Below are 25,344 nucleotides of genomic sequence, written 5' to 3' on the forward strand. Positions count from 1 at the left end.
CAGTGTAAGCCATAGCCTGCCTGTTCAGGTAGCACTTTGCACGGTGGAGTTTATACTATATAGAGTGGTTTTGTTTGAGAAATTTACTTTCCATTGTCAGCACAAATCATAGCTGCTTTGCATCAGTGCTCCGCTGGGAGTGGCTTAAATCTGTTAAACAGCGCTAAAGTCTTTCCAGCCCTTTCCTCAGGCTCAACAACTCATTTTAGCATGCAGTGGCTTCTACAACAGGGCCTTGATTCAGAAATCTCATCTATTGCTGGGATCTCTGTACCTGGGATTCCTAAAGAACAGGTTCACAGCTATTCTTGAGCCTTTCTACACCAAGGATTATGTTTGTGTCTCTGAAAGGGTTCATAAGGTGCCCAGAACCATGTCAGACCATCAGTGTAAGAGAGGACTTCCCAGACTCCTTGTCATTGCCAGAGCCACTGAGCAGCAGTCCCACTAAGAGCAGGGTCAGAATGCTTAACAGATCCCAGTAGTACTGTGAAGATCATTCACTGGCATTAAATAGAATAATGTTCTACTTTCATATGGCCTCTGTTAAGCAATTCCTCTGGTGCTGAGAAGAAGCAGGGCTAGTGAACTGTTTAATGAGGGACACTTGTGTCCACTGCAGTGGAACTAGCTAATTTTTTGTTTCATCTGAAGTGATGATATCTAGCTGCTATGAAATATGGGCTGTGTAGGTTAAATTATTGATGCTCACTTGTTACAGGTTAAAGAATGTCCTACACCCAGACTTGGTTAATCTGGTGTGGAAGGTCTGGATTTTAATCTGGCGTTTTTCCAGTGAAAAACAAACAAAAACAAAAAATCCTGCTGTTTTGGTGTCTCTGGCATCATTTTGTTACAGAGTTACTCAGAAGGGCTGTTCATGTGATGGAACTGAAAGATACCGTGGTGAGGAGAAATGATTTCATTTGCTTCAGAATGAAACGTGTCCTATTTTTCTCAATGGAATGACCCTTTCCTTCCCTTTCCCTCTGTCAAGTGGGCTCTGACTTGAATGAAACATTTCATTAGTGAGGTTTTTTTTCTTCTCTTAAAAACAATTAAGTGGAGCTCAATTTAAAGCAAAATGAAAGTAAACCCTTTTATTTGTAAAATACTGCACAAAACGTCTCACCCTTTCTGAAAAATCTGTTTCTGCCTCTGCTGTTTGTTAACCCTATCTGCTCCCCTCACTTTCTTTTGGCAAAATGCACTTTGTTCAAATTCACCACTTACTCTGATACTTAAATCTCTGTGAAATTGCATTTTTTAGAAAGTAAACTTGTACTTTTTAGTGCCCTATTCTGAGTGTGTACTGATACTCTGCAGTGTGCGCTGAGCTGCTGCTTCCCTTTGACTGTTGACATTGCTGGGATTTTGATGGAGAAATGTAGACTCTTTGCCATGTGGATAAAATCTCCATTGACACTTAAAAATTCCCAACTAACCTAGTTCTAATTAATGGAGAAGGGAAAGATCAGAAGACAATGGGATTTTTCCAGCTTCTATCCTGCATTACAAACAATGGAGAGTTTGTTAAGAGTGGTGCCTGTTCCATAGCTGAAAGAGCTTCTTTAAATCAATGGGTGTCTGCAGTAGCTTGCTCAGAATTGTGTTTAGCTGAGCGAGGCAGTTCTGGTTATGTCTGAATATACAACACATTAGCAGCAAAGTAAGTGATGTTTGTGTGGGAAAGCCAGACTGCTTGTGTTTATGGTGTGTTTGTAAAGGTTATCAACCACCTAACAATGGGGCTGAATTTCTTTACTTGAGTGGTATATAATTCCCTCATAACAATGATGAGGTCACTGTCTATGCAATGGCATGGTGTTTTCTCATAGTTAAGTTATTTAACATTAAATTGATGACATTTAAATAATTTCTCTGGAGTTTGCCATTGGATTTGAATATCCTGGAACCGTTCTGTCAGTGAACTAATCCAGAGTCATTTTTCAGTCATTCTAGAAATTTTGTCCAGATATCAGTGATCCTCTACTTTCCCCCTCTCCCAGCCTCTCCAGTTCACCTGCATTAACCCAGCCTGCCCTATTTCCCTGGGTGGTCAGTCCCACCAGTCCTTGAGCAAAGTTCTCCCGGAACCCTCGGTGCTTGAGGAGGTCTGCGGTGGCACGAAGCAGTTGTGCGAATGCTCTCCAGGTGAGCTGGATGAACACAGGCCTGATTTCAGCACAGAGATGCTCGCGTCCCCATGCGTTGCCTCTGTTGCACTCTTAGACATAATCTAAGCGGAGGGAGAACCTGAGGAGGGAAAGCCCTCGGGAAAAGCCACAGCCTCTGCCAGTTTGGGTTAGGCATGCTGCATCAGGTCAGCATGGAAAACCTCACAGTGTCAGTGCTTGGGCTTGTTCTGTTTGTTCTGTGGGCTTTGCGGTTCTGTCCTTGTCAGTGCAATGGGCTGCAATGCAGTGGGGTCAGGACAGCTGTGGGCGTGCTGGACGTCTGTGAGGGTGAGAGCTGGTTTCATTGCCTGAAACTTCTAAGACAATTTAGTCATCTTTGTGGTTTATTTCCAAATTCTAGCAAGCCACTGGCATTTGTGGGACCCTCCTCTGTATTATCTAACCAGTTTGTGTTGAGAGCTGCTATTTGGGCACTGCCTTGGGTTAGAGGTGTGCTCATCTGCACTGGCTGTCCCTGCGGACATGCTGCTCTCAGGCTGGACCAACAGGAACAGCGAGTAAGGGCCAGATGTCCAGGCAGCAGCTGGGACTGAAGGTTCGTGCAAGTAGCAGGGTAGTGAAGGGGAGGAGGAGCAGAGCTTCCATCTTGGTTTATGGCGGGTTTGATGGTGGTTTTCATGAAGTGCTTGAGTGGAAGGCTATTCAGACTGCTCTTTCCCTAGCATTTTAAATATCACCCCACTGCTCTCATTATAGTGGGAGATTTTGGCTCTCCCAGAGGGGAGGAGATGTTCTAAATGGGCTGCCAGGGAGGTGGATTTAATGCACTAGGAAGAACTGGCTTCACCAAGTTAAAAAGCAAAACAAAACCCAATCCTCCACTCCTATTTTTAGTGTTTATGACCAAGTATTTTTGCTTGGTTGCTCATTTTGAAAGGGTTTAGTGAGCCTGCCAGTTGATTGAAAGCTCTGTGGTGTGTGAGCTGGCCGGGCTGGGGAGCCTGCAGCGCATAGTGACGAGGTCGGCGCTGCCTCCGAGTTTTTTTCCACTGCAGTTTGTTGAAGGGTAACGAAAACGTCCCCCAGGCAAAGGGGATGTTGGCTTTCCAGGTTGTGGTGATTCATCTTCTATGGATAAGCAGCCATCCTCCCTCTCCCATGTTTTCATCTCAGTCCACCCCACCCGTACTTCTCTTTAAGACCAAACGCAGGACCTGCTCTGCGCTGGGAAGGCCTCACACACCACAAGGTGTACCTGCTGGGCGGCATTAGCATTCTCTGCCAGTCTGCCACTGATTCGCTCTTTATAAATGGCTTTATTCTTGTTATTAGGAACTGTGTCCCTGGCATATGGAGTCCGTGCAGTGCCTGCAGGCAGATTTCCTTCCTGTTGGTGTTGGTAAGCAGCCCAAATGCCTCCTGGTAATTAGCAGATCATTACCCATAAAGCCGTGCGGTGATGCAGCCTGGTTTTCTGGAGGTCACTCTGACCTAATTCACCCCCAGGAATCGTTCAGTGCTGGCATGACTTACCAGTGCATTAACAAGCTGATGCTTTGCTATGAGGTTATTTGAGTGCTTCCACATTATGTTTCTTAGGGAAGAAATAGCCATTTTGTCTGGCAGCCAACAATGCCTAATAGGGGCAAGCCTGGAGAAGGAGGGAGTGGAGTGCTGCTGAGCTGTGGGATGGGACACTGCGGGCATGTGGCATTTCTATCGATGTTTGGTTGGGGTCTGTTTCTGTTCTCACCTCAGCTGAGTCTGGCAAGCAGCCGTGCTGGTCTCATGGTCTGGTCCTGTGGTCTGCCCCTATTTTTGTGCCCTTCTCCTGCATCAGGATCTCTAGTCCCCACGGCTGGAACTTGAGGTGTGGATACAGGTTCTGGGTGCTCAGAGGGGTTGGCCTTCTGGTGTGCCAGGAGAATGCCAAGATGGCTTTTCTCCCCTTCCAGCCCAAGACAGAAGGCTCTCTCAGCACCATGCCAAAAAACTGCCTTGCTGATGGGTTTTCAAGGCTTCTAATGTGTGTTCCTATTGACTCCAGTTATACCTCTCTAACTGGGGTTGGGCCCCGCCCAGCATGTTTTTTATTTGTCCCTTGTGTGAGTGATTAAAGTGAGTTCTCTTCTACCATTACCGAATACTTGAGTGCCAGGCTGTAATGTGTGTGCCTGTTTTTGTTGCAGTAGTTTTTACCCTGAGGAGCCCCGTGCTTTGTTCTGCTCCTTTCCAGCCCTGGCCATGCTGGGCAGGAAGACTGCAGGGCCAGGAAATGAAATGACGTGAAATGATAGCTCTGCTACAGCTGCATTGTTTCAGAGCTTATTAGAGAGGTTAATTCTTGCACAGTTACTGGCATATTGCAGCATCCAGAGAGGTGGTGGATGCCCCGTCCCTGGAGACACTCAAGGTCAGGCTGGAAGGGCTCTTAGCATCCTGATCTCGCTGTAGGTGTCCCTCTTCATTGCAGGCAAGTTGGGCTAGATGGCCTTTATGGATCCCTTCCAACCCAAACAATTCACGATTCTATTCTCTGACTCTGTGATTAGAGGAAAGTTGGTCTCAGATCAAATCAGGCTGACGCGTCTATGAACCAAGGCCTTGTTTCCGTTGTGGCAGCATGCAAACACAAAACCTTCAGCACTGGGAGAAGCAGTCATGTTTGCTCATTTCCATTGGGATGCAGAAACTGACACTGGCGATATTTCCTCTGTTTCTCTCCTGATAGTAGTAAAACCCAGGGGTGCCTTCAAATGGGGCTTCATTTTTTTGTTTGTTTGCTTGTTTTTCTTAAAAAGCTGAGTTCACCAGGGCTCTGCTGTGAAGAGGGTGAAGCTGGAGCTCCTCATCTGCAGCCTCCAGCACCCACCCCTGCCGTGGCCTCAGGGAGAGCTGTTCTGTGCAGGCCAGCGTATGTCCCTGCACCACAGCTCCTTGGTGTTGCTAGATGGAAAAGGCCAGGAAAACCCCACGACCTCCATGTCCTCCTTCCTTAGAAATGTAAGGTTTATTCCTTAGCACTGCAGCTCCTGGAGCCCAGGGATTCTGGCAGCCTTTTGGTTTGGTTGGAGGCTCTGCTTTTTTAAGGACTTCTAATCCCTCTGTTTGCCTGGGGACCTTTCAAGATGGAACCCTAAAATGGCTCAGAAGTTAAAAGGTAAACAAAAAATACTTTTAATAATTCACTGATAGGTAAACTTGGCTGGCAGCTTTTGAATGTGGGAGCTGCTGACAGCAGCTCTTTGTAAGCATGCTAAACTGCACTTGTAGATGGACAAAGGAAGGCTACCGTTTTATATCAGAACCATAAAAACATATCCCTTATTAGAATTACAAGTTTCTTTTCCCTTCTTTTTTTTACGAATAACAGTAATAATTCTCTCTAATGAAGGTAGAGGTCATAGCAATGCTTATTCAGTCTTAGTAAGAGGAATTCTTGCAGCTTTTGTACATGTTTGGATGGGCTTTCTGTGTCACTATATCTATAATATGTATTTATGGTTGTTTAAAGACTCGAATAGTTCATGGAATAAATTCTGACATGCTATAGCCAGGAGCCCTGTGGGTTTTCATTATACTATTGATTAAAAAGCCCACTACTACGCAGCAAAGATAAAGGACAGAATTGGGAACTGGGCAGAAATACCTTTTACTCCATACAAATAATTTCACATTTTTTATAGGAGTCTTGGCTTATTTTTTTCCTCAAGATAATCTCTGCCTTTGTTTGAAAAAGGTTATTGATTGGATTGTTAACTTAAATAGTCTGTGGCGGGTGTGACAGAGCACATGGCTGCAATTAATCTTGTGATGCAAAATCCATTATTGAAGAAGCACTAATGAGCCGTTTGCAGGCCTTGGCTGGTCACAGAGCGCCTGGGAGCAGCAGATTGCTGCTGCCCTTTAATGTCAGTTTTGGTCTTTAGTGTTGCACAGGCAGTGTAAGCAGAAGAGAATATTAGATTTTTTTAAGGGTGTTTCCATTTAAATTCTCCTTACCACCAGCCTGCAATTGTACTGAGTGCGGGAGTCATGAAATGGTTGCTGAAATGCTTTCACCCCCCATTCCTCAGTTCAGGTGTTCAACGGACATAGTGTACAATTAAAGCCAGCGGCATGTGAAACGCGGATGTCACTGTAAAATATGATCTTGGTCGCAGAGTTCAGATCCAGATGAGAGTTTTGACATAGATGGGAGAGCATTCAGGGCTGATCTATACTTTAAAATATTGCTCTAAGACAAAGGGATGAGCTGTTGGAGACCCGCTCACTGCAAATTTTATTGTCTCTGTTGTTTATAGCTATTGCGGCATAGCAAAAGTTTAGGTAGAGAATAGTTATGGTAGATTAGAAACTGTCGATGTTAACATATTGCCTTCTCCTTCAAGAGAACTGCTCCCTGGGTATATTTTAGAGGTCTGTCTATTGACTTCAGTGGCACAATAAATATGTGTTACTTCTTCTGTTAGATGCGCGGAGCTGATACAGACATGTGAGAGTGATCGGGACTTCTGCCGGGCTGAGACACTGCCTGAATTATAACCGAGTTCCCGCTGCAGATGCTGCACACCTTAACCATAGGAAATGCAGTTTATCACAAGATTAGCGAAATAGAAGTATTTCTTCATCTTGACCACATAACTGATGAAATTAAGCAAGAAAATCTTTCCTACTCTCTGGCTCATGCACTCCCATAGTATCTGTTACTGGAACTGCAGTTTTAAATGCTCTTTGTGTAAAGGAAAATTGTTCATGAGCTGAATTAACCTTTGTATTTTTCAAATGGATTCGGATCTATCGACAGTAACCTGCTGTAATGCAGCTTCAGGGCTTCCTCCTCATATATTTTCTGTGGAAGAAATGCCAAGGTGTGAAACATGGATGGTGTTTACTAATGCAATGCCAAGAAGTCTTGAGTGTATGAATTTCCTCTTGAGTTATGAAAAACACTGAGTTTTGAACCAAAGTAAGTGGAAAACAGAGAGATTGAGATGAAGAGAGAGCAGGGAAAAGTATTTCCATGTTTTGAGTGTCCACTCGCATGCTTACCATATGCTACAGTGCCTCACTGAGCTACTGGCATAATTCAAAATAATCATTCCAACAACATTAGGTTTGGGTCATGGAACTACAAGGCATGTTGTTTAATGTGAAAGAGAATATGACTTGGAGACAGAAAGAGATGTCCATGAGGCTTTCTTTCTGCCTCAGGCATATCTTGAGAGTAGACTATGGCTGTGCAGATGTCACTGTGGGCATTTGTTGGACTCCTTCATCATCACAACATTTGGAGAGAGAGGCCAAAGGTGTAAGTAAGTCGATGTTTTTTTGCAAAAGATTCTTTCTTTGCTATTAAAAAGTTGTCACAGCAGCCCTCACTCTACTTTAATGTTTTCTAAGAGATCTTCAGCCCACAGAAGTCCCATTCTTTTAGTCTTGTGATGAGTGCAGTGCTTAAGAAAGGCTCTACAAAATAGGATGGATCACTTCAAGGACGAAGCACCATTGATACCAGACACAGCGCAGGAAACCTGCGGAGGTATTTCTGAGGAGAGTGAGGAACTAGACAGGCAAGATGGATAGCTAGAAGAGAACAGGAATGAGTGTGAAGGGACAGAAATAAAGCAGTGAACAGAACCTGACCTTCATTTGGGAAAGGGAGTCTCTGGCTATAGTCTGCAATGAGCAATGTGTGCACGCAGGCAAGTGAGCACATAAATGCATGTATGCAATTAACTTTGATTTATTTCTGTAAGTTTGATTCCATTCTTTCTGTTTCTTTTCAAATGTGACTGAAGCTATTTAACTCTGTGATTAATTCATGCCTCGTATGAGTTGTTTTCTTTGATATACTCCAGCACTGCACAACCTTTCTTGATGCAGACTTGCTGCCATTGGGATGAATTCCTCCCTGCTGTGTAGTGTGACCCATTTGTTCTCTTCAGTGGCACTGAAATGAGGTTCTGCATTTGCTGTAAATCAGATCTGGAGGATTATTTCAGTGTTATGTTGGGTTTTGTTACTATTATACAAGGTCCCCTCAACAAGAAAAAGAGTCATGTCACAGGATCTCTTTCTGGACAGTTGTGACTGCAGGGTCCCCAGAATTTCAGTTTGGACTTGGTCCTATGTCAATCTCAGCAAAATGTGACTCATTTTTTTGCTGACATTTCAAGGGAACCAAGAGGTAGCAATCTTCTTAATTCGTCAGTACACACTTCTTTGTTCAAAGGCTTAGAAGAATGATATGAACATATCCTCTTTGCTTTATGTTCAACTCCCCTCATAACTTATGTACACACATTTCATTGCTGAATGAGCTTAGTGGTCATATCTCTGCCATGTGAATGAAGCTGGGGAACCAAAATCCTTATTCCACCATTTTATGACAGCTTGGCCACATAAAAGAAATATATTTCTCACGCATTACAGTTAACCAGCAAGTGTTTGCTTTGCTAACTAGAAAATATAGATGGTGTTTATTCTTGTGAGTGATGTGACGGCACGACAAAATACCAGTGATGGATCTGGTAATGAAGACAGCGCATCAGTGTGCACATCTCCACTACCCATGCCTTCCTTTTCTTCTTATCAGAGAAACAGCTCTTTTTTTTTCTCCACTCTTAAAAAGAGACACTCAAGCTCATGGAGGTGGAAAAGATTTTTTCTACCTATTGGCTGTTGTCTAAGAACAATGGATCTGCTAGTAGTGAAAACCGCCTGCACACTCAATGGTGTAAGTTTCTACAAGAAGCATGCGGTAGTGCCGGATGTGGTAGCTGTATTTCTAGGCTTTCTCTGCCTATAGATGAGCAATTGGAGAACCCTGTCCCATTTTCCCTGCCACTGATTCTGCACACTGCCTTGTGCTTATATGTGCCAGAGAGAGATACTAAATGCAGGGCTTTCCAAACAAGCAATAGTGTATTGCAGGTGAATTAGAGACTGCTTCACCTGGATAGGGATGGTTTGGGAGTGCAGTGCTTTATTTCAGTGGCATATTTTTCTTGTTTTGTTTTGCAGAAGGAACACTGATCCTACCTTTGGTTTGTTTGTTTGTTTGTATTTTCCCCTCCAGACAGCCCATTGCTGACCCTGCTACTGTGATACCGCTGTTTTGCAAAGCTGGAGTCCACACGCATGTAGGGGCGGGGGTTGTGACTCTGGCAGTTTGTCCTTCCCCTCTAGATGTGACTGTTCTGCTAGCTTTCCCTTCTTTATTCCTTTGGTTTAGTTCATTGCGGGAGTTGGCTTGGGGTGTTTTCCTTTTGGTTTCTTGTTTTGATCCTGGAAGGTTAGCTGTGCAATTTGGTTTCTTCTGTGTCAATCAACTTTAGTGGCAGAGCTCTTAAAAAACTTGAAAGCTGTATCCCTCCATCTTGTCTTACTTCTTCTCTATATGCTACTGCTTCCAATTAAGCCACGTTTACAGAACTGCTCCACCCATTTGGACACCAGGAAGGGAAGCTCTGAAATGGAGAATAACCTCATTTCCACTAGGTCCTTCAGTCCAGTTGAAACAAAGGTAATTGAAACCGTAGTCCAATTTCTTTTGAGATGGATGGGCTCTTTCTGAAATTGGGTTTGTTTCTGATTTCATCCTTTCTCTTCTTTTCTTTCAAAAAAACCAAACAAAAAAACACAAAACACCAAAACAAAAAAAAAAAAAGAAGACAAAGCCAAACTATTTTTAAGAGCTCTGAATAAAACTGCTTTGCCAATGGGGATTGGGTGGGAATGACTCTGATTTTCTCTTGTGCCCGGCAGCGAAAGGGTTAATGCCTGCTTTTCTCTTTGGTATCTGTTAGTTGCAGCCCATGTTGTGATCAGTCCACGTCCATGTGCGTTTTGTTCCCAAATTAATGACGGTTAATTGAGAATACATAAGCAAGCCTTAACCATGACCGTTGTTTCCAATCTTCCTCAGGACACCCGACCTGCCTGCAGTTCACCACAAACATGACTGAGGCTGTTAAAACCTATCAGTGGCAGTGCATTGAGTGCAAATCCTGCAGCCTTTGTGGCACCTCTGAGAATGATGTGAGTTGATTTACCTTTTCACGCCAATAAGTGTCACTGCAAGCTGCTGTCATGTCCGCCTTGAGAAGCATGTGGCAGTAGTGTGGGTCCTGGCTTTTCTGCTGCTTCCATACATATCCTAGGATGGCCCACCCCTGGGAGCAGAGCTGGGCTCTTCCCAGTGACCTGTTCAGCTGCTCATCTCTGATGAACTTATCATGGGTATTACATAGGGCCACCTGAGATGCCGATATGCTTATTCAATAGAAATTAGCATTGTGGCAGGGAGCTGCCAAAAAGTAGTATCCCCAATACTGTAATCAGGAGTAGATCTAAATGGATGATAACCCCAGAGATGGCGGGCATTTTTCTTCTGTCTCTGATTTTACTTTCTTCGTTCAATTTTAAGATTTTAATTATAATACTTGGGAATGGAAACATTTGGGTCTATACACCTAACTACTGATTCCAGGGATTTCCAAATGATCTGGGGTCTGCAGCTGAACAGTATCCTTTCTGTGGTTTTTTTTTTTCTTTCTTTCTTTCTTTCTTTGTTTTATCCCGATGCTAAGAATCCTTGGTAGTCTGTGAGAAACTTGGAGAATTGACTGTGGCTGAAGAATTTTAGAAGCAATAGTTCAGTCTACATTCCATATAGCAAAACGAATGTGAAGCCTGAGAGTTCATTTTGCTTTAGTGGTAAATGAGGAAATCTCAGAATAGGGACTCTGTGTTAGGAGTCAGAGGATACTTCTGAGAAGCATTTTTCTCCCCATATGAGTGAAAGAGCTGCAGGCCATGAGATAGGATTGTATTATTCCCATCTACTTCACAAACCATTTGGTACTCAGCTGAGTTTTGGATAACTGGCTAAGTCCAAGCTTTTGATGAGAAAGCTTTCTCCAGCTTGGCCATACTAACCCCACTGACTGGGGATGCCAGTCCTCTCAGTGCAGCATATCACTGACCTAATAGCCTTTGGTCCTACATTGTGAGGCTGCCTTGGAGAGGAAGCCCTCTGGCCCTCAGGAGGATTTTCCAATTAAAAGTGGATCTGCCATTGTGATGAGTTAGGGCTCTTTGTGGCCTCTCAGGAATATGATGTTTGATCTTGGGCCCACAAACGTGGTGGCTTTTACCTACCCCACGGTCTCTTAGTCTCTGTGTTGCAGCTCTGTGTTCCTAGTTGAGCACTGCTGGTTACCATGCTTATGTCTTCAGCTTGGCAAGAGACTAATTTACACCATTTTCTCTCTCTCTTCTCCTCTCCTTCTCTCCCTTTTCCCCTCTGTCTCTCCAACAACCCTGCCTCAGGACCAGCTGCTCTTCTGTGATGACTGTGACCGTGGCTATCACATGTATTGCTTGAATCCACCAGTCTTTGAGCCCCCCGAAGGTAACATATGTCAGAAGTCTGCTTTGAAAATCACAATGAAGTCCTTGTGGAAAAGAGATTCAGAAAGTTGGCCAGGATCGTGCAGGGTTAAGGAAGAAGTAGCAAAGGAAAAGCAAGCAGTACTGGGAAGAAAGCAAATGAGTAGACTTTGTGGGCTGGTGTGATCTGAGATGTCCTCTGCGATCTTGTCTGATCTCTCCTTCCTCTTCCCAAACACGGCTCTTCTGCAGGTCTTGGGTACCTTTGGATGCCCCAGATGGCACTGGACACCTCAGTTCAGGCAGCTAGGTTAAGCTCCTGTGAACAGTCACTTCAGACTTCCAAAGAAGTCAAGATCCCAGAGAGAAAGCTCCAGATGAGAAGTCCTCTCTGGAATAGCTGAGTGTTGTCAGGAGACTGGATTAGGAGAAAAAGCCTTCGTTCTCTGACCCATCTCTGTCTTAGAAGGGTGAGGGTTTTAAGGTCTATACCGCATTCAGTGTGCAGTTTTGTCCTCTGATGAGGATTCAGTCTGAATTTACAACTACTGGTTATAGTTTGCTACTTGGTTTTGGAGCAGAAGGATTAGTCCCTTAACATTACTGATTCTCTAACTTAAATCTGCAGAGAGCAGTAGAAACGGAGAAGGAGACATCTGAGCACAATGGCTGTAGTTTACATGAGGGATGAGACAAGAATAATTACAATCAATCCTACCTGCAGCATCTAAATATTTGTAACTTTGACAAATAGGAGGCTAAGGAGAGGAGAATTTTGAAATGATGGTAATAATTAGGTAAAGGCTGCTGTTTGACTGGGAGGTAGTGTATTGGATGTGCCAAAATATGAAATACGTATAATCAGAAATGCACATCCCAGCTGTGTTGTAACTTGTGTAGAGAGCCTACGTGCATGCCATCAAGGACAACAGAGCCGGCTCCAGACACATAGAGGCAATTCCAATGTCAGAAATAGCTGATATCCTATTCAAGGCCATCTTGGCATAAAGTCTGAGTATCTGGATTTGCTGTCATAAGAAGGATTTCTTCATTTGCAGGGAGTTGGAGTTGTCATTTGTGCCGGGAGCTGCTCAGAGAGAGAGCATCAGCTTTTGGCTTCCAGGCCTGAGGAGCTCCAGCAATCAAGAAACACTTTGCTCCTGTTGTTGTCATACCAGCACACAATTCCCATCCAGAACACAAAGACACAACCCACATCAAAATGAATGGACACTCAAGTACAGGAAGAGGTATCTGTGGTATTCACTGTCACTGATGCAGAACCTCCTGGGCTCTACTAGAAGAATCACGTACTTTCCTGATGCTCCGGATGAAATCTCTTCCCTGCTATGCATGGTTGCTGCTTACCGTTATGGGCTCACATGGATTATAGGAGGGGGAGGGTTGTTATATCGATATGAAGAAGTCAATTTTGTGTGGCCTTGTGCTTTCTATTTAGTTTTCTTCTGAAGGAGACATAGTAAGGAATCTCCCAAGGATTTGTTGGTAAGTGCTTTGGTGGGAAGCAGAACCAGTTGTTACTGCACAAAAGCTTGCCTGGAAGTCCCTTTTACTGCAACTGCTCTGTATTCTTAGGGTGGCTTTGCGTTGCGTTAGTTCAATACTTCCCATGTTGTGAATGATGTGTTGTCACCGAGAGAAGCACTGATCAGAACTGGGGGAGTGACACTTTCTCTCTTGGATCAAATGCTTTGATTTGGCAGATCTTCAGACATCTGGTTTCAGTGTTTCTGAAGGAAGAGCACTGCCAGTATGAACATACACAGATGCTTAAATGCTGCGTTTGGTATTTTTGGATATTCAGGCACACCATCCCACTCCGGTGCTATCATGCAGTTCAGATGCATCATTTTATTTTTACTGAAAAAAAAATTGTGAGTGGTTCTGCATGTAACTGATTTGCTGTCCAGCTCAGAAAACTGAATGAAAGAAAACTGTCGTTTTAACTTGATCATAGAAAATAGAGGTTCCAGTTTTCTGAGCAATCTAAAGTAAGCTGAAAATAGGAACGACATTGGCATAGGGTCACATGAAGCACTTTTGATTTTTTTTTTTTTTTTCTGATTTCTAAACTAGAATATTCTGCAATTGAAAGCTGAAATTTTAGTTTAGGAATTGCCTAATCAGAACTTCCCACATTTCCAGAGTTATACTGGTTTTTTATCAAAATGATTATCAAGATTTGTGAATTTTCAAATCATTTTGCCCCCAAATTCTCTATAACCACATTTTTGGCAGAAGCCTTATCAAGCTCCGGTCAAAGGAATCATTTACTTGAACCTAATATCAAAAGAAAGATTTTCATAGTTATTTTAAAATTTAAATAGGAATACTTGTATTTTGTGCAAACAAACCTCTGCATGTGAAATGAAGAAGCATTAAGCGAGAGCATCAATTGAAAAAGTATTTTCACAGTTGAGTCCCTGTGATTGACTTAAGACATCATCAGGAGGACAAGTGAGTACATTAAAACATTTTTATCCGATGCATCTTTTAAGGTTAAAAACATGCAACTCCCCAAATGGCCAAGTAGCCCAGAATGACCAATTTTGTGGGTGTGATTTACATTTCTTTCTATGCATAGATTAAAGTGGACTTAAGATACACGTTTATGAGAGTCCCAAGCAACACGTGATTTGAGTTGCCTGTACAAGTAGGTAAGAGCACTGAAAGTTATATTTGGGATATTTATTCTGGTTGAAACTTTTCTGCAAAATGAAATGTCCCTGAAAGGACACTGTGAAAGAGTAGCAGTGAACTAATTTTTCTTTTTTTCTCCTGCTAATTACACTTAGTTAGAATGAACTATACTGACCTAACGCACTTTTCCTCATTATTTAGATAGTTTGTTCACCTTTAGTGTTTTGTTCAGCTTACAGTAGTCGTGCCAGCTGTTGGATTCTCCCATGTGCTCTCACAACATCGTCTCAGACTGCAGTGGGAGTACTTTAACCTGTTAGAAAAGGGGTTTAGGAAGTGTTTATCCTAGTTGTATTGGACCAAATTCCTCCAGGAGTGGCCACCCACGACATTCATTTAATACATTATCTTTCTGTCTGACAGTTTTGGGTGAGCCAAGAGTATAAAGATATTTGAGCATCAGATGTAGGATCTCTCTGCATGAGGTGTCTGGTGCCTCTCTGGACAAAGCTGTAAAGCACATGTCAAATGAAGCTTCTTTCTCCCTGTCCAAGGAACTGCCAACTCCTGTGGTCCCGTTCTCACTGCTGAGCTGCTGTCACCCAGTCTGATGGCTGGCCCCGAGGACATGTCTTGGTGGTAGTGCGTGATCCTGAATGCAGGGCAGCATGGAGTGAGCCATGTACTGGGGGATCTGCCCCAAGCCTGGGAGCAGCTGAGGGCCACAGCTGCTCTGCAGGAGCTTTGGCACCTATCTGATCTGCTGATCTGACACTTTGGGACCACTGCACAGTTTGTGCTGCTGCTCTGACTAGGAGGGCAAGTATATGCTTGGCAGAGACGCTGTTTGACTTCGTCATATGAAAGAGTAGTGGCAAGAGAGACAGGAACTGGGAGTGTGAGTGCTGGATGGAAAGTCTGTGATGGAGCTGATGATGAGAGCAGCAGAGGTAGCTTCTGGTGTTCAAGTTGGTGCTCAGCTGCCTGGGATGCTGGGCTTAGTGAGCTCCATTATAGTGAGTTGTTGCCTTCACATTTGCTAGTATTTGTGTCGACCTTGGGACTGAAGTAGAAAAATACTTATTGCTTTAGCCTACATTTAGGCAGACAGCAGTGGCTTTGTATCTAAGCACCTGGTAGTCCTTTGTATGATGTTGGTGGGAGTGACTGGTACAGAAAGTCAGCATTCTGTCCCTGAAATGGAGACACTGACGGACGAGCTGTGCTTTTCATGCACACCTGCTCTCCTGTTGTACCATTTTGATCCATACCATGGACCATTTTTTTCTCCCACACCACAGTGAATACTATCTTTCATGTTTGTAAATATTTCTCAGTGACATTGCTGAAGTTTCACCACTAACAAGGTATGATGGAAGGATGGATTGCTAGATCTTCTGCAGTAAAATATTGTCAGAGCTCAGCGAAAGAGGGAACTTATTCATGGTAATCTCTTCAGCTCCATGCTGTAACATAGCCAGGAAGCATCAGGTAACTCTCAGGAGCAAATGAAATGCCAGCTGTCCCATGCTGAGGGCATCCTACAGCTGCACACTCCCTACTTCTTGAGCTCCCTCCTAGGAAAGAGGCTGGTACATTCCTCCCAGGGACATTGTTAGCTTGCATTCAGAACTGTACATCTTGCTGCACTTCTGAAATACTAATCAAGCTCCCAAGTGTTTGATGCTGTACCTGCTTTACCAAGATGTGGGGAGGTGATAGCACAGTCAAGAAGTTCAGAACCTCAGAGAATCACTTCCCTGCCATCAGAGTACCATTTCTATATCGTCATTGGGGTGAACTGCTTTGGCAAAACCAGACATATCTTGAACTAGCATGTGACTGATGTGATGTAGGCAGCAAGCAGTCTGAGCTTCTCTTTCTTCTTGAGGCAGGATGTGCAATGCTGCCCACAGAGCAAATGCCTGTTGCTGACAGTGGCAGAGTGTGGTGGGTTATTCATAGGCAAATGGTTCCTTTCAGCTTTATAAAATGAACCAGTTCATTAGGTAAATGTTTGTGGTGCGGTGGGCAGGGCAGCAAGGGGACATGTCACCTGAGAGCTAACAAAGCCAAGTGGGCAGGGAGAGCTGCTAGACAAAAGCATGTTGGGTTTCCATTTAAACAGACAATCTGAATTGAGACAAAATTCAAGGTACTGTGCCCCTTATGCACTCTGGAGACAACAGGAATTTTTCTTTTTTGCTTGTTTGGTTTTTAACCAGTGATGGATTTGGTAATTTGTCCATGTACCTGCTCTCCTGCATGGTGGGATTCACATTCCGGGTGAGAATTTGTTGCCAGCCCTTCAGGTGATCAAACTCTGACATGTTTTGAAGCTCTCTGTGTAGGCAAGGCAAGCTGTATATTAGCTCAAAGTAGGACAGACGGTGTTAGATTCTGCATCCCTCAACGTCTTCAAATCAAGACTGGGACTGTTCCCACGAGACTTATTTTAATTAAACACAATTTTAGTTAAACACAGGAATGTCAGACTGAAGAAGGTTTGTGCTGTAGAGGAAGCTAGACTAGATGATGTAATTGTTCTTCCTGTCCTTATTATGAAAACAGATGTTTACTGGTCAAGGGGATGTATTTAAATAAAGTTGTCTCTGGATAACTGACTTAAAATATGTTAGTTTAGCATATTCATGGAATGCTTCTCATTTTAACCCATTTTGGGTGACAAAAAAAAGTCACTTACAGAAAATCAACTTTATGGGTGCAGTACATCTGTCATGGCCACAGTGGCAGCTGTGTTGGTGCCAGCTATGACAGGCTTTTCCAGGGAATGAACAATTCAGACTGCATTGTGTGAAACTGCCACTTGGTTCTGGCTTTCCCCCATAGCTATTTGTGCAGGACTGCCCCATGTGTGCTCATGGTGGCTGGGGAGTGGAGCTGCTTTGAGGCTGCAGTGGTGGCTCTGAAGCCAGCAGACAGAGAAATGGTCACCATCTTTGGATTGAATCTGCAGCATCTGAGTAAAAGCACACCTTAGGCCAGTCCTTGAGCTAGGAAAGCCACTGTTAAGTGTGTTCTGAAGCTGACGTTACTTTAAATAACTTTGAAATTGTATTCCTCACCTTTCTTTAAAAGAGGCTCAGTAAATTCTGCCTCAAAGGAAGAACCTCCTATACCATTCTGCATTGTGGGGCTGTTGCGTGTTTCGCACACCTACACACGTGGTCTGTCAGGGGTTGCTGGGGGGAAGGGAGAGCGTAGGGGCAGAAAGGAATATTAATTAAACTTGTCATGGCTGGAGGGGTCATATGCATTGTGCACAAGAAAATTCCAGGTAGAGCTGGGTGTGCTTTTTCTGTGTAGTATAAATTTATTAAAAAAAAAAAAAAAAAAAGATTTCTTTTGGGGGAAACAGAATTGTTCATATATTCATAGGTAATCTGGCATATAATTTCATACAAAAAAAAGGGGGGAGGGGATGCGGAGGGGGAGAGGGAGGGCAGGAATATCAGAAAATTTGAATCTTTCAGAATGAATGTGACCAGCAGGCAGGGCTGTCATTAGTGTGGACCTGGCGTCTCTAGGTGGAGTTGGGAAGTGTGGGGCTTGTTTCCATATAGAAAAGGGTTTGCAGCACTCCTCTGAGTGGAGGAGTGGGGCTGAAAGTCCTGCCTTCCATCTGCACTGCTGGAGAGATTGGGGAGTCCTACCTTCACCCGCATCAAAGCACTCAGCAGAGTGTCCGCAGGAATGGCAAACAGCAGCTACACTGTGGGGAGAGGGAGAGGAGGGACTTGGTGGGCTTTACTCCTTTCTTTCATAAATGTTAGCAAGAACATCAGGTGTTTTGCTGATGGGGACTCAAGCCAATAGCTTGTTAATGTTTGCAATACATTTCTGCCACAGAGAGTGAAAATGCCAAGTACTATTACAGCATTCACCTGTGCATTTAGAACAAACATTGTTACTGTTATTTTGAAATGAGGAAACTACAGTTTCCAGATCATCTTACCCTTTGTGCATGCATAAAGTTAACAATGAAGCCCTTCATGCTGATTTTTCAGGTACTGATATTTTCTTTTCAGACCATAAATTTAACTTCCACAGTGCATCAGGAAACATTCCCCCTCTCCCCATTTCTCAGGAGCCAAGGCAAGGAAGAGCAGCTTTGAATCTTCATATTCTGAGTTATAAAGTACAACAAGTCAATTTCATGGTCATGTCCTCTTCACATCTTGAAGAAATGGCCTGGTTGGCTGGGAGAGAGCTCCTCCTTTGGCAGCCTAGAAGGGTCTTTGCTAGCATCTGTCTCATCTGTGCATGAGATATCTTAGTCTGGGGTTTTGTCTTCTTGGAAAGGACTCTTCCAGCTGTTGCTCTATCAATCTTTCAAAGTGCTAATTCTCATCAGAGAACTATATGCTTAAAATGTTTAAAATCAGGATAAGGAATTCCTTAAATTCCTCACGATTTTAAAGGGATGCATGTCAGAAAGGCAGAGCATCACCACCACCTCAAGAATTGTGCTGGAGCACATGTATCGAGTCACAACCCAGGTGTCAGGAAATGGCTGCATTTTGATATCCACTACGTGCTGGCAGTGCAGATTTTGCCAGCAACCTTAATTGGGAAGTAGCTACTCAAAATCAAGGGAAAAGATGTGGATGTTGTGCCCAATATATCCTTATTTCCTAGACTTCTTAGGAATATAACACAAGGGATGTGCCCTTGCATCCTTCTGGGGAGGTTATAAGTGCATGAGGAATTTCCATGTTCTCTCCTTTGGCCTTCATTATGGAATATCCTTCATTGTTCATCTTTGTGTTTTTCTTCTCCTAAATTTATCCCTGGATTTCAGAGAAAGTGTGTACCAAAGCTGATCTGAAGGGTCTAGAACGACTCAGAAATAGAGAGAGGTTCAGGCTGAACCACCAACTTTCACCTCTCCCTTTAGAAGTGTTCAGCAAACCCTTGATCATTGCAGGGAATCAAACTCACATGCTGACTGAATCTCAATTCTGCATTAAGGTCACACAATCATTCTGTTAGACTCTTTTGTAGTCATAGAATGTTCTTTAAAAATGCAGGAAGAAATGTTCCATCTTTACCTTGATGGCATCGCCTTTTTGTGCTGCAGCAGAGATCAACAGCCCTCCCTCCAGTTTACTCTGACTTTCTTCCAGCACCACAGCCTGGGTCAGCAGTAAATGGGGACAGGTCCAGGAATAATCTGTCTCATTGAATTGCGGATGTAGGGGAGACTCAAAAGCATTCAGGTAAGTTGTCATCTGCGCTGATAGTCAGATCACCTATGAATCAGAAGTTTCTGTACAAGTTAAAGTAATACCTGTTCCTTATCTGCCATTTCAGGCACTGTATTATTGTTTTTTTTTTCCACTAGAAGTGGTTGCAAAGAGAAACGTCAGTGAGAAGTGGATGAATTAGGATCTTTGCTGTTGAACTTCTATTTGACAGTGGGACAACATTGTCCCCATTAATCATAAGAGGGGAAGGGAGGAGGATAAATCTGTGACATCATAATGTGTCTCTCAGATAAAATGATATTATCAGCTTTTTAATGCACCTTTGAAATACTCAAGAAATTATCTCAAAATAGTGGCAACTACATGAATACATTGATAGAGCCTTGCTGTATGATGCTATGTTATTTAATTTTAATTATAAGGAGATTTTAACTTGTATATATTGGAATCGTATTTGTGCATCATACTTATGTTATTTACTGTAAATATGGCTCACCTACCAGGAATTGATCCAAGGTCCTATAATAGGTGTTACTGACCTTGAAATAGAAGGAGGAGGGAGAAATGCCGAAGGTGTGTCAGCATTCTAACAAAATAAGGCAAAAATTAGCCCTTACAGTATAATCACTGTCATATATGGACCATGATTTATTGACGCAAGGAAAGGTATAAATTCACTAAAAGATAGACCAATTTCTCAGCTGCTCTCAGTCAATTCTTTGATTAACTTCAAGCCTAGAAGCTGGCCAGGTGTCTTCAGAAGGCTCAGCCTAAGTAGTATGAGTCCTTAGTTTTTGCTTAAAAATGTGCAGTTCTTACTAGTTGAGTACACCCAACACATGCAAGAAAATAGGTGTTTCAGCCCCAGTTGAGTCTGGTCTGGTTCTGGTGATGCCGTGTCATAGATGTCAAAGTTAAGTGAGACATCTCAGCTGACATTACAGAGCAGTCAGCAACCAGCCTGAATTTCTCCCTGACTTGATGGAGTTTGGACTTCGGTGTTCAGTTTCCAGTGTACTATGTTTTGATTTTCTGTAAACAACTTCTTCCTGCAGTACGTGTTTTTCTATCATCAAACCTCACTTTACTTAGCTCTGAGCTCACCTCCCTGCCCCATTTCTAATCTGTTCCAGTCTTTTTGTTCTCTCTCTCTCCTCACGTGGAAGTCTTGTCCAGCCCATGTTGTTAGCATCTGTCCCTGGAGCCTGTCCTCTTCAGCTGTTTGCCCTGAGGCTGCAGGGGAGTTGGCATGACTAGGACATGCCATAGATTTACCAAGTGGGACATAACCTCCTAAACATGACTTCCCTCCTGGCTGTACATCGTGGCATGGTCCTTGTTTTTAGCCACTCCATGAGCGGTCTGTAGCACCTTTGTGGCCACTGCAGGTCTGGAGGGAGCTTATTTGGCAGCTGTGGGAGCCACACTGCCTCACTGCCAGCACACGTGCCCGCTTTCCCCACTGCTCCAGCTGGGGATGCGGTCAGGCTGTCGGCACATGAGATCACATCCAGCACGGCTACTCCCTGGAAGCCAAAGTGTTGCTTAGTAACCTACTCATGGAAGTACCAGAAGCATTTTTCAATCTGTCACGTCGGTGAAAAACACTGGCTTCTTGATTTAGAGGCATTCTGCTGTGTGTAGCAGGGCTGTGCTCCATTACCTTGCATCCAGTGCTATCTGCAAAGAGGGAATGAACCTCCCTTTCTTGGAGGGGCTGGGAGGAAAAAGCCACAGGAAGGATTTGCCCAGCATTGCGTGTGAAGCCTTTAGTCTGTTCTCCTGACATCCAGACCTTATCTTAACTCCCTTCCTATGGGAGATATTCCCTCTTTATGGAAGTGCACTCCGGGGTCCTATAGCAATTGGCCAAACAGGATCCTGCAGCACCTTCATCTGTTATGAGACATTACTGCAATAAAACATGGTGTGTCATACAGAAATTGGGTGAGGTATTGCAGTATTTATGTTGTAAGCCTCAGTGTCACGGACAATTGCTACAGAATAATGTATGTCTTTTTTTAATGCAGTGGAGTCATAGCAGCTTCACAAGAGCACACAGAGCACAGACCATCTGGGATTACATGCTTTCCTCAGTTATTTTCAAATTATTGTGTTATCAAGAATTAAATGAATAACATCCTCTCATTTAAAAATAAACTGTTAAGGGCTTTTACGTTACTTCCCTTCTTTTAAGATTAATTCAATTTGGGGGCAAAACATCCAAGAACTGTGTTCTGACTTGAAAGACTTGCTCCTCTATCTGGTTCTGGTTTATCCTTAAAAATGGCTTCAAGAAATAACTGGAGGTTTTTTTTTTTGTTTTGCTTTGTTTTGTTTTTTTTGTGTGTGATATTTTATTGATTTTTGCTATCAAATCTCCTCAGGAAAAAGGTATCTATAGAATGTCTAGCTTTGAGCTCTGGTGTCCAGCTGGGCTCTTCCCATCCTGCTTCTTGTCATAGTGAGTGGAGTCATGATCTGTATTAGGACACTGTATGACCCATTTTTATCTGTGTTCCTCAAAGCCCTCTGCAAAACCTGAAGGTGTTTTAGGAAGGTCACTGGAGGTCCAAAGTGACCTGAAGATCGGGTTGTCCGAAAAATGTTCCTGAGAGGCTCTTCCAGTCTTCAGGGATCCTCTTACCCATGACCATGGGTATGGTCATTGGTCACAAATGGTACCCCATTTGTGGGGTATGCCATAGATTTACCAAGTGGAAGTGACTCCTATCCATTCTCAGTACTGTGGTGATGAAATCATCAAGGTTTGTTTCCTGTACGAATCCCTTTCAGCAAAGGTTCAGTGACATGCACAACAGCTGTGGTCTAAAGCTTAATGCAGAATGAAGTTAAAAAATCATCCTGCAACATGAGAAGATCCCAAATTGATTTCTGAAGAGTTCCTGAGGAAGTAAGTACAACATTCCTATTGTCCTTAGTCTAATAGTTAAGTTTGGCTATGGGATACAATCTATTTTAGTTTACGTGTAATTTAAGAAATAAATACACAAAGTAGTCAAAAAATATTCCTGATGGCTGGTGTGTTACCAGTGTGAGAGCGATTGAATACTCTGGGGGTTCTTGCACAGAAATGTCTCACACAAATGTTCAGAAAGAACTGGCTTCTCTGGGCAGCAGGGAGCGATTTTAGCAGGGGAGTGAAAGGCTGTGGAAGGAGGCCTGATTTACATTTTAATTCTTAGAGCTGGTGGTGCCAGCTCAGGATTGATGGAAATCTTGCCCTCGTGATGCTATGCTCTGTGGAGGGACGATTCAGAGAAGCACTAAGTGTACAATGCATTGTTTGTTTGAGAAGTAGCAGGGTATCTATTTTCAGTCTTCTAATACCTTGACCTTGGAGTTTGTTCGTAATTAAATAGTCTTGTCTAACCAGCTAGCCATTGAAGCAAAAGAGCTGTTGTTATAAAGAGAGTGGGCGAGGGAAGAGCAGGCAGACCAGGTAACTTCTAGGCAATTTTGAGAGTGCACAATGATTCCCTGCAGACACAGCACCTCTTTCTTCTGCACAGTCTGCGAGATAAAATGATTTAAGCTGAGACACATTTTAGAGCACCTGAGTTAGTTGGCTGCAAAGCAGGAGCTGTTCTATTAACGTTCATTCCTGCTGTTTAGTTTTTGAGGTTTTTATCTGTTAGTATATTCAAAGCCTTCTTTTAAATATTATGGAAAGAACAAGGTGGGGGCTGGAACCTGCTCTGCCTCCTGGCTGTACATACCCCTACCCATAAATGACATGTATGACACACATGTACGTTGAATGACTACATCATAGTGACTTTTGTAACGCATTGACTGTGGTGTCAAGATGACATGGCTGGAGAAAACTAGGAATACTTCACTTGATATGAATAGAAAATCAGTTAGTGAAAAGGCAGTACAGCCGAGGAAGTTTTCTAACTCTGAGCCACGATCATGTCTTCTCGATATGCCATCTCTGTGTCCCCTGAATAGATCTTTGTCCTTTTTGCTGCATAAAAGAAATTGACTTCGGTGTCTTTGCTCCAAGCTGGAGTCACTGGTGTTCAGTCTTTTTGTAATGTGCTGATGAATTGAGAAGCCAGTCTTGACAAGGGCTTGCCAATTTCCATAGCTTCCCACCAGAATAATCTAATACCAGTCAGCAAATAGATGGGAGGGGTTCTGGGATGCTGCTGACCGAAGCATGCCACTGAAGTATCAGTCTTCAGGGCAATAGTGACAAGGAGATTTTATATCAATGCTTGTGAGAAAAATCTGGCAGTCTCAGATGAAGCTGGTTGTCCTGTTTGTCACACAGTAAGCACAGATGCAAGCCAGAAAGAACGAGTGAGAAAATAAGGCTTTCTGTCTGACAAATGCTCCAAATATCACTCTTGCTTTTGAGGAAAAAAAAGCCTTCTGTGACTGATGCTGGGGTGGCAAGGAGGTGGGCTCGTAGGGCTAGAGAGGCATGTCACCATAGCACATTTGTCACGATGCGTCTTCAATCATGTAAATGTACAAGAATAGGATAAAAATGCTTGTCATTTTGTTCAGCTTGCTTTTCAGCTAAGTACACTACCTCCAGGTCACCTGCTGCTACCCCACTGAGGCCTCATTGGGGTTTATGCTATGCTACTTGGTATTCATTTTTGGTGGCCACAGGCTAAGGTTACAGGTTTAGGAACCAGTACATAATCATAAGGACAGCTTCTTGTGTTATTTTTCTCTTTCCCTCCTTTGTAAAGTGTGAACCTTTCTTTTGAAATCTGAAGTGACTGTATTGTTACAATGTGTGTATGTAGAGATTTGTTTTGATATGGCTTGTGTGGAGGACCTTTGCTCCTTTTATCTCACACTCCGTTTTCTTAAGTGCTTGATAGCTTTGCAAGCCTTTTGTGGGGGAGGAGAGGTGGTGGGTGGGCTCTTACTCTTCAGAATTGATGCTTTTTGAGGAAGATTTGCACAGCTTTGCACAGAACGGCTGAGAATGCAGAGTGCTCTCGATTGTTCTTAAGCTGTCCTGATCTGATTTCTTCCAGCAGAAACAGATCGGTTTTGAAACCCTCAGAAAAATATGTTGCTCAATGCTGTAACCAAGGAGGTCCATCACTTTGTCATGCACAGAGATGTGCATGGTGTTTCTCCCCAGTCTGAAGGTGTCTATTTGAGCACAGAGTGAGTCCCACCCTTCACACATACAACTGATGATGCTCTGTGGCTAATGACGTTGCACCTGCCAAGGATCAGCCCTTTTGTGTTTTGGCTGTTAGGAAACCCATGAGGGAAATTCTATGGGTGTTGGAGAGGAGAGGGCAACATCTGCAGGAACCTCTCAGCTCTGCAGGATTTCTTTGGTATTCACACACATTTGCAAGAATGTATTCCAAGCATCTTGTACTGTTATTAGTAACTTGTACTGTAGTTTGTTAGCTGTGTTGACTACCTACCTAACTAATATTCTGTTGAAATTTAGAAAAAGTGTAAACGATTGCAGAAAACAGGAGTTTAGAACTTGTATGTACTTTTTTTTTCTTTTTTTCTTTCTTTCTTTTTTTTTTTTTTTTTTTTTTTATATTAAAGCACTTCAATTAAAAGTTCAAGGAAAAACGTTCCTGTATCCTTTGCTGTGTGCTCAAACAGATGTGTGAAAGAGAAGGGAGAGCGCTCTTTCTGAGATCCTCCCCTCTTGCTTTGGTGCAAATGAGGTGGTCAAACTCTGTAGAGGGGCACTGCATGTTGAAGTTTATTCAGCAAAGCAGACGTCTGTCACCTAGTTTGGTATCTGTTATGGACTAATGCGGTGCCTGAGGGTGAGGGCCAGGCTGGGCAAGCCCCAGGTGTCAGAGGGAATGCCGAGCCATTGCTAAGTGGTGATTCATCGAGTGAGGAGCTACAAAAAAGCTGGTGACTGGGGAGAGTTAATGAATGAGTCCACT

At 43.3% G+C, this 25,344-nt stretch overlaps 1 protein-coding gene across 5 annotated transcripts in view; it reads left to right on the forward strand.

Annotated features, from left to right (window-relative positions):
• DPF3 (double PHD fingers 3) overlaps positions 1-24,965 on the forward strand; it is a 190,092-nt gene extending 165,127 nt beyond the window's left edge. For 2 of the 5 annotated variants that reach the window (XM_090141082.1, XM_031593615.2), the window contains exons 11-13: positions 10,069-10,181; positions 11,475-11,556; positions 12,593-24,965. In XM_090141082.1, the coding sequence (XP_089997208.1) occupies positions 10,069-10,181; positions 11,475-11,556; positions 12,593-12,663 (266 nt within the window). In that variant the 3' untranslated portion in view covers positions 12,664-24,965. The remainder of the gene's footprint in view (positions 1-10,068; positions 10,182-11,474; positions 11,557-12,592) is intronic. The other 3 variants (XM_031593611.2, XM_031593612.2, XM_090141081.1) reach the window with 2 other exon arrangements.
• Positions 24,966-25,344: the final 379 nt, after the last annotated feature.

The sequence above is a fragment of the Phasianus colchicus genome, chromosome 5 (assembly GCF_987193195.1).
Source record: "Phasianus colchicus chromosome 5, bPhaCol1.hap1.1, whole genome shotgun sequence".
In the NCBI taxonomy this organism is placed as follows: domain Eukaryota; kingdom Metazoa; phylum Chordata; class Aves; order Galliformes; family Phasianidae; genus Phasianus; species Phasianus colchicus.